This window comes from Centruroides sculpturatus, unplaced genomic scaffold (genome assembly GCF_000671375.1).
Source record: "Centruroides sculpturatus isolate CEXI.00-Female unplaced genomic scaffold, Cexi_2.0 scaffold1457, whole genome shotgun sequence".
NCBI lineage: Eukaryota > Metazoa > Arthropoda > Arachnida > Scorpiones > Buthidae > Centruroides > Centruroides sculpturatus.
In genome coordinates this window covers 120263-129879 of record NW_019385609.1, presented here as the reverse complement: position 1 = coordinate 129879, position 9617 = coordinate 120263, and the positions used below count along the sequence as shown (strand labels likewise).

The window sequence follows — 9617 nt, the reverse complement described above, 5'->3', positions numbered from 1 at the left end:
AAACATCATTTGACTAAAATGCTTTTACTCAGTGAGATGAGGTGAACAAAAAAATTTATTTAAGTATTTCAGTGATGACTAAACTACATATCTGAAGTGAAATTTCAGAATATGGATGTTGTTTATTTGAACATTTATCTTCTGAAGTTTTGATTTAAAAAAAATGAATGTTTAATTTTAAATCCAAAAACAACTTGAATAAGTTGTTTCNTATATAATATATAAATATATGTTATTTTATTTATATAAAATTAATATATAATAATAAAAATCATTGCAATGTTATCAATGTACATAGGGTGATCATAATTAAAGAGTAGATTTCAGAACTTTCTGTTGAAAGAACATTATGCAAATCAGTACAATTTGATGTACAGTACATACTGTCATGAATATGCAATTTTCTTTTAAAATTCAGCTGCTAGGATGAAATTTGACAGTACTGTTTCTTAATGTGTATATTACACATGTTTTCTAATGAATTTATAAAGTTAAGAAACAAAATATAATAATTTTATTTCAATTACTGATGTAGAATTGACAATTACATCAAAGATATGGTTTTATGTGCTCTCCATATCCAAAATCTAAAAACTGCATTTGCTGCACTATACACTCAACTGCAAAACAAAACTGACTTGTTTAGAGTTGTCACACATGATTTTTTTTTGGTCGTTTAAGATGAGGTTGGGAACATTGCTTTTATAAGGAGCTCTTTATATAGCCCCATAATAAAAAATGATAGATGTTTAGTTCTGGTGATTGTGGCAATCATGATATTTGAAATGGCCAGATAACCACTTTCTCAAGTGAAAAATAATGTTGCAGTAGGGCTTACAAATTTAAGCCAACATGCGATGAATCTTGTATAAAGATTGTGGTGTTCAGACAGTTTCTTTGCTGCAGTTCTGGAAAAACATTTGTGATTCCTTTTATACCCAAAATTTTTTAAATGTAATATGCATGTTAGATGGACAGCAATGCCAAACTTTGCATAGTGGCTGAATTTTAAAATAAAATTATTTTCCAAAATTGAAGCTGCATACCAGGACAAGTTTGTATACTTAATTTGGTTGAGATTTGTTTAACAGTTTGTACAGAGCTCTGTATCCTGTTTGTGATCATCCTGTATATATATAATCATAAACATAGTGTAATTAACTACACTATGATATTAAAATTTTCTATCAGCAATGTCATCATAGCAACAGTGTTTTGTTTGTTTACAGCTTGTGCACGAGGCCACTTCTAATGGGGATTAATTTTCCAAACTCAGATATTTGCCTTGAAATTGAAAAATTCATTTCATAACTGTCAGATATAAGCAAGCATTGTTACCATAAACAGTATATAAATTTTGGTTGCATTCTTCTTGTGTTGCTTACATGCATAGATGTAAATCTTTCTCTTCTTTTTATAGGCTCTGTATTAAAAATTTACAGTTCAAAAAGTTTAATTTTTCATACCATCTATCATTAAACTAATTGCAGTATAATAGTCATTCTTGGAGTGTTTTATGATTGTAGATGACTTGTTTATTCTCACTGAAAAATTCTGTGATGCTAGATTTATAATTCTATTCTGAGAAGTTTTTGAACTGATCTTTTAAAAGATTAAAATACTTAAAACAAAACTTGAAATTTATTTACACTTTACTACAGATAGGTTCAATTCTTGAATTAATTATTCATTAAGGTTTATTTTATTAAATTTAATTCTGAAATTAACATGCCTTTGTTCTTTATTTTAAAATATTGAGTTTTTTTGATAACAAATTTTTCTTATTACAGAAATAATGTTAAATAATATGAAATTTTTATAGCCTCGTCAGATGAAAGGAGGGCGTCAGAAGCCTTCAGAATCACGAAGGCCCTCTTTAACAGGAAGTGAAAATGGCATTGGAATAGAAGGAGCACCTCCTATATATGAAGTAAATGAAGGACTTATTGAAAGAGTTAAACTAGAAGAAAATGCCAACTCGGCAACTTCTCTTACAATGTCATCAGTTTCTGTGAAAATTGAACCAAATCAAAGAATTGAAGAATGTGATCAGACAGGACCAGGATCTGTTAGAAAAAAGGTAACTTTATGTTTGATAAATAAATAAATATTTTCTATTGATTAGAATAAATATATATATATATTTCAGTGTGTTAAATACAACTATAATAAAAAGACTTCATTGATGATAAGCAACTTTTTTTTTAAAATCAAAATCTTGTCTTAGATTATATATACCTAATTATTGAGAAAAATAGACTAAAATTTTATTGGTTAATTTTTCATTGTAATGGAAATAGATATATGAATTTAGATATTATAAGGAATCTTTGTATATTTGTCAGGATAATGTAAACAATCTTCAAAATGAACAAAACTTGGCATCATTTTTAAATGTAAAGTTGACATGTCCTTTTGTTAAGGACACCACAACTATTTAATAACTTTAGAAATATTTCAGCCTTCATTGTATCATTTTCAATTATTACACACAGAATATATTTGCATTTTCAAGTGGAATCATTTAGAATATATATTAAAATGAACCAATTGTCAAAAAAAAGTTTTACAAGATATTGACAATTCATGTTAAATATATATATACGTGGTAATTCTTTATCCTTCAAATAAATGTACAATGGTGCTGCATACATCAAATTTAATTTGTTCCAGGAGGCCAATGAAGTCCAATATTTTTCCCATTAGAAATAACAGAAAGTGAATTAATCTATTCCTAGACTGTAAATGATATTCATTTTGATAAACTTAAAACAGCAAATACATATAATTTAAGATAAAAAAATAACACAATAAAATATTCTAATAATAAATAAAAACATTAAAACAATAAATAAAATATGTAAATATCATATAATAAAATGAAAATTGCATTTACTGTTTGCACACTGTCAACTTCCACGGCCACCAGATCTGCCGCCACACATGTACTGCTTTTGTGCTTTGCAATACATTTATTTTTTATGTCACTTGCCAATATTTCAGCTTTCCTTTTATTTGGTAGACTTTGTTGCTTTCACACACTTCAGCAACATAGTATTTTGTTGCTGAAGTGTGTGTAACATACTATGTTGTTGCTTCAAGCAACATAGTATTTTGTTGCTTTCACACACTTCTTGGATGCCATAGCATCCAAGAAGTGTGTGAAAGCAACAAAATACTAATAAACATATACTAATAAGTAAATGTTATATTGGGTTGAATGGGAAGTTTTTGGATATTTTTAACACTGTCTTTACTTAACATACATGTGTAATTTAATTATAACAATTGTGAAATTTAACACCTAATTGCTAGTTTGACATTATATTCTTTGTTTAGAAGCTTGTTTTACACTTCCAGTGCATGTATTCATTGCACCTACAGTTCAATCTTTGAAGCATTGTTTGAACTCTGAAGGGAATTTTTGTCTAATTTAACATTCAAACTCTAAAACATTTGAAATATGAGTCATTATAGTACAAGATACCACTGTATTATTTTATTATAGAAATTATAAATTATTCAGTGAATCAAGTTCTTCTTTTCAAGCATTTTCTAATTAAGTAGCATCTCTGGTTTTAATTAAATTGGAATATGTAGAGAAAATATAAATATACATCTGTTCCAGCAAATGGATTGAAGAATGTTCTCTTAGTTCCTATATTAAAAGAGGATTGTTCTAAGAAACCTGAACTTCAGTGTTACATATCCGTCATGTCAATATAGTGCAGTAGTTAGTATTATTTCTACTAATTATAGCATAATATTTTTTAGGTGAACATTCCAATGATCTATACTGATTTTATCTTTATCTGACCTAAGCAATTGCATTATAGTAAGAAATTGTTTAATGTATATTTTTAAATAGAAAAGAGCCCCTATTAGTATTGTTAGTATGTTGTTTTCTTTTCTTAACCTTCTTATATAGGTGAGAATTAATCAAACCATCCATGACTTTGCTTTGAAACAATGACATTTTGCAATATCACAAACTTTATTTAATTCTTTTTTCCTAAGCCTTACAGATGATGGAAATAGCCCATTTAATTAATATATGAAAAGGTGCTAGTTTATGTGATATTTAAACATTTAGAATTTAAAATTTATTGACATGGACAAAAATGACTCAGTTGTATTCTAAATATTGATAATGAAGATGTGTTTCCCACTTATTTTTAATATTTTTCTAAAGAAATTTAAAATATTTTAACAAATTAGGTTTATGGCATATTGGCCCAAATATTAGTCTATGTTTTTTCTCCAGTTTCAAAAGGATAAAATAATAGCTGTCAACCTATAGTTGAGCCTCAACTTATATTCTGAGTCTAGTTAAAGTTTTCTCTGATTTATATAACTGTCTATGGTACATAATATACAGTGTTAAACTGATGCTAAAATTCAGTACTTCGATTTATTTAGTAATGCTAAATGCCAGTCAAGTTGTCACCTGCCATGCTGCAATTCACAAACAATGCCAAGAATTAAATGTTTGGAATGACAGTAAATAACCAATTAATAATTAGTTAATTATTTCTGAACAATCAACCAAACTAAGCTGATTGTTTTTATATTCAACAGATTCAGTCAGTTTTGGTAGCTTTTTACAAAAATTTTATTTTGTTAAAATTTTATTATTTCACTCCCAGGGTCTCTACTACACAAACAGTTATCAAAAAGTGGGTAAAGATTGCTGTATATTTACTGCAAAATTTATACTGTTGTAAAGTGTAAATTATAAATTTATGTATTTAATATGATTATATGTTTTAGACTTTATAAAACATGTTTTAGACAGTTATAAAAAAAAATAAGGAAAAATTGGTTTCATTTGGATAGTCATAAAACTATCCAAATGAATATTTTATGAACTATAAGTATATTTTATGGAAATCACATGAAATATGCCAGACAGCTTACTTCCCAGCATATAGGACATTGTCTCAATGTTTTTCTTTATAACTTTTATTAATTTTATTTTTATTGATATTGACAAAAAGAAGCAATAAGTTACAATTTATCGCTTATAACAAAAGTGTTTGATACTTATATTTCTTTGTATAAAACAAACTCTTTGAATACAATTTTCTGATCATTTACATTTGATTTAAAATGTAACTTATAAAAATTAGTAGGAAAGTTAAAAACAAGAATACATTTCTGATGATTGATTTTCCAGATATTTGTAAATACAAATTCAAAAAAAATAATTTTTACCTTTAATTAAAGTAATTTTGAAAATAAAGAAATTACTGTACATAAACTGAAAATGATTTGTTTTCATAGTCACATAGATAAAAATTTCACATATTTTTGTAAAAGGTTAGAATAACTTAAAATAATAAAAAAATTGTTGTTGAAAACGCAATTATAAAGATCTTTAAGAAATGTTATATACCAATAACTTGGACAGAACAGAGGGTGATATGCTGATCAAAGAGGCCAATGACTTTGATGACAATGAACATTCTGATGAAGATGAAAGTGATAAAATATTTTTTAATGATTTTCCATGTTTTTTAATGAAAATTGCTGATTTTTTATATGCAAATAAAATTAATAATATACAGTTGACTTTTGTTCAGATCTAATTTGTTTTAAAAAGTAAAGATTCCAAAATTGGGAATTGATTTATATTCAGGGTCAACTTATATTTGGATCAATACAGTACAGTGAAACCCCGGTTAACGAACTTAATCCGTTCCGCGACTCCGTTCGTTAACTGAATTGTTCGATAACCGAAGCAATTTTTCCCATAGAAATTAATGAAAATGCAATTAATTCGTTCTAGTCTCCGAAATTTTTGTCATTTTATTTGAAATATACAGTAATTTTCTTTGATGAAAATGTACGAAAACATAGTATCTATCATTACAGCAGCACACATGTAAACTTTGTTTAATAATACCTTCGTTTGTTGTAGTTGGTGGCAGAACAGTGAAAATATACGAACCTTAATGATTAGAAGGGGAATCCCCTCCAAAAAAATAACGGGTAGCACTTCATCGGAAGATTCTTCGAGTCGAAGTCTCTTTCGGTAAAAACCCACCAGTGGCTAAGTGGTCTTCGTACCTTGAACACGGGGAGTTCGTTCGTGGGTTCGCACCTTGCTGAGATGGGCTGGCTACGTGGAGTTTTCCGGGATTTATTCACGTCTGTAACGCCTAAATAGGGGCCAGTTTCCCTTAAAAACACCTCCCAGAAGGCATTTCACCCTAGTCAGATCGCCCAAGTGTTGCGTTGCCATAACTTAACAATGAAACAAACTCTTTCCGTAAGGAACAAGAAATTGATCTAAAGTTGATTGTCTTACTCTTTTAATCAAAATTTTTCTCAAATGCGATAGCGCATTGTCGTTTTCTATTGCCACTATGACTTTTTCTTTCTTCGATACCATATTGATTAAATATATAAATCACAAAACTGAAAAAAAGAAGTATAGCACAAACACTCGGAAAAGCAATGCTTAACTCGCGCATGCCTAACACCAACTAAAATTTGACACAATATACCGTTACGTTCGTTATCCAAATTTTGTTCGTTATCTGAGACAAAATTTTTGCAAAATAAAAGTTCGTTAACCGATTTGGTCGTTAACCAGGACGTTTGTTAAACAGGGTTCCACTGTAATTTGTATTCAATATTATATTTAATTTTATATTGTATGTTAATTTTACGAATAATATGTATAAGTTTAAAAATCTGTCATTAGTTAATATATTAACTAAAAAAATAATAATAATAATAATACACTAATACACATGCACACACACAACTCTTATTATTTAATTTTTTTTGTCTTGTTTTGTCTGCTATGTCTTCACTCTGGTCCAGCAACCAGTGTCAACCAAGTATAACTCACTAAAACTAACATAATAATAATATAAGGACTATAAGAAGACATTGGTTTCTTAAAAAAAATTATTTTTGAAATAAGAAGTTTTTTGGTTTTTTTCAGGTGTTAGCTTTTAATCTATTTGTTTAATTTTCATTTAGTGAATGAACTAGAATAATTTTAACAATTATTTTGATGGATTGATACTTTTTTATAGATAAAAACAGATGATTTTACCATAAAAGAAGAGGAAAATGAAGATAATCAAAATATTATTGATAGTAAATATTTGAATTCAGATGTTCATAATTCTCTAAATAACATATCAAGAGAAAAAGACGAGGTAAGTATTGTAAAAGATTATTGTTATATTTTACTAGTAGTATTAAAAACATTTTAGTAAAATTGATGAATTAATTTATTTTCGTTGAACACTGATTTTATTTTTTTAATTGTTTAACATTAGAAGCTAGTTTGGTTTTTTTTTCCTCTCTTTTAAATTGCATTTTATCAATCAATTTTAAAGTTAGCATTCTTTTACAAGAGTTACTATTACTACATAAATTGTTTACAAAGTAAAATAAATGCTTGCTTGTATAAAATACAAGTAATCATTTGTTTTATAAAATAATTAGTCACACAAAAAGAAAATGCAACTGCATATGTTACTTCTAGTTTTTATTAATCTATTTGGTTCAAAAAGTTATGCTAATGTAATTCAGAATTATTTCAGTTTAATCCTATTTCTGTTTAGTTTTGCTTGAAGCTAACAATGCCCTATTTGATTTACAAACATTAAAAGTGATCGCTTTTTTCAAACCATATTTAATATTATAAGTGCAATATTTATTTAAATACAGTTTTTATTTAAAACTATTAATTTATAATAATACAAAAATAGTTAAAACAGGATAAATAATTCTCCACAAGAATATAGATTTTAAATGATAGTATAAAATATTAATTTTAAACTTAGAAAAAGTTTGAGTTTATTAAATCTAATATTTCAAAATTCATACATATAAGAAGCAATGATAATTTTAAAAGTATAAAATTGCCACTTACTTAAATCTTACATAAAATGTTACAACCATTAGTATTACTTTTTATTATAATTTCAATCATTCATAAACATCATTTGACTAAAATGCTTTTACTCAGTGAGATGAGGTGAACAAAAAAATTTATTTAAGTATTTCAGTGATGACTAAACTACATATCTGAAGTGAAATTTCAGAATATGGATGTTGTTTATTTGAACATTTATCTTCTGAAGTTTTGATTTAAAAAAAATGAATGTTTAATTTTAAATCCAAAAACAACTTGAATAAGTTGTTTCTTAATTATTTTTTTGTTCCTGAACAAAACATACAAAGAATTCTTCTTCATTTAGCTTCTTGTTTGGATTTGTATTTAATTATTATATAGTGCTGTTTTTCCCAAACTTATCACAATGAAAACACAGCACTATCAGGTTGCTGAAATAATTATTTAATTCAAAGAATTATCATAAGCATTAAAAATGCAATAGTTTTAATATGATAAAGTAGCTGTGGAAATTTTAGCAAAAAATCTGTTTTATTACTTCCCGGAATGTTATATAACTGAGGGAATGTATGGCAATTAATGAAAAATTGACTTTTGAAATTTTTACATTTTTGGTCTCAGGACTTCAAAACATTCAGAAGTGCAAAATAACATTGTGGGTTTTTTCTGTATGTATAGATTTGTTTGTTTGTTTGTTTGTGTGTGTGGTGTGCATGATTTTGTTTATCCACTTTGAAGCTTAATAACTCCTGTGCCTTTTGCCAAAAATTTCTGAAGTTTTGCTTAAAGGTTTGTATATTAGGGGCATTGATACTATTAAATTTTGGTGGTTAAAGGTCTAGACTCTCTATAGAGTCATGAGTCATATCTCAAGTGGTGCTGGACTTAATGGCGATTTTATTCATTATTAGCATTTACAATTTCTTTAAGAAAAAACACTCATCTCTATCTTCAAAATTAAGTTTTTGCCATTTTATAACAATTAATAATATAAAAAAGCTTTTTAATAAAATCTGAGATAGTTCCATACACAGTTTTAAACATTTTGCTATGAAAGTTATTCAGCTTGTTGCTGATTTTTTTTTAACATGTAATTAAAATTTGCTGGTGTAGAAAAATATATATTTGTTTTCAATTATACTTTACATATAATATTAATGTAAGATCTTTTAAGTTAATACAGTTATACTACAAAGAACATGTCCCTGAAGTCTACATGATAACTTTTTTACCAAAAATACAGGTGATTCAAAAGTCACAGAAATTTTAAAAAATTAATAACTCACTTAACCAAATCATCTTACTGTAAATAGTTATTTACAGTAAGATGATGCAGTTTTTACAGAAATGCTTAAAAAAAGAAACAGGATTTTTTGTCATAAAAATTTTAGTACCAAAATAGTTATTTCTTGCCATAGATTGCACTTGATAAGATTACATAATTTGTGAAGTTGTTACTAGAACTTACACTAAGAACATTTTTATTTTTTTACTTTATACTTTAACAAATTGACATATGATTTGTTTTTTATGGTGCCATCTATGGCAAGAAATATAACTATTTTGGTACTAAAATTTTTATTACACCTAAAAAAATCCTATTTTTTTCTAACAAGTTCTGTGAAAACCACCTCAACTTACTTTAAATAGTTTGTGAGTTATTAATTTTTTAAAATTTCTGTGACTTTTTGAATCACCCAACAGGGTGATTCAAAAAGTCACAGAAATTTAAATTATA

The 9617-nt window shown here is 26.7% G+C and overlaps 1 protein-coding gene across 1 annotated transcript; it reads left to right on the top strand.

Moving 5' to 3' along the window:
• The first annotated feature begins 1754 nt into the window (after positions 1-1754).
• On the top strand, positions 1755-7397 carry LOC111640565. Its single transcript, XM_023386589.1, has 2 exons — positions 1755-2080; positions 7050-7397. The coding sequence occupies exons 1-2, from the start codon at positions 1832-1834 to the stop codon at positions 7230-7232; spliced, it is 432 nt and encodes a 143-aa protein (XP_023242357.1). The 5' UTR covers positions 1755-1831; the 3' UTR covers positions 7233-7397.
• The last annotated feature ends 2220 nt before the right edge of the window (positions 7398-9617 follow it).

Bases quoted from the DNA above. Each gene is read 5' to 3' on its own strand.
- LOC111640565 (XM_023386589.1), top strand. From the start codon at position 1,832: ATGAAAGGAGGGCGTCAGAAGCCTTCAGAATCACGAAGGCCCTCTTTA. The intron at 2,081-7,049 runs GTAACTTTATGT...ACTTTTTTATAG, and splicing joins CAGGATCTGTTAGAAAAAAG to ATAAAAACAGATGATTTTAC.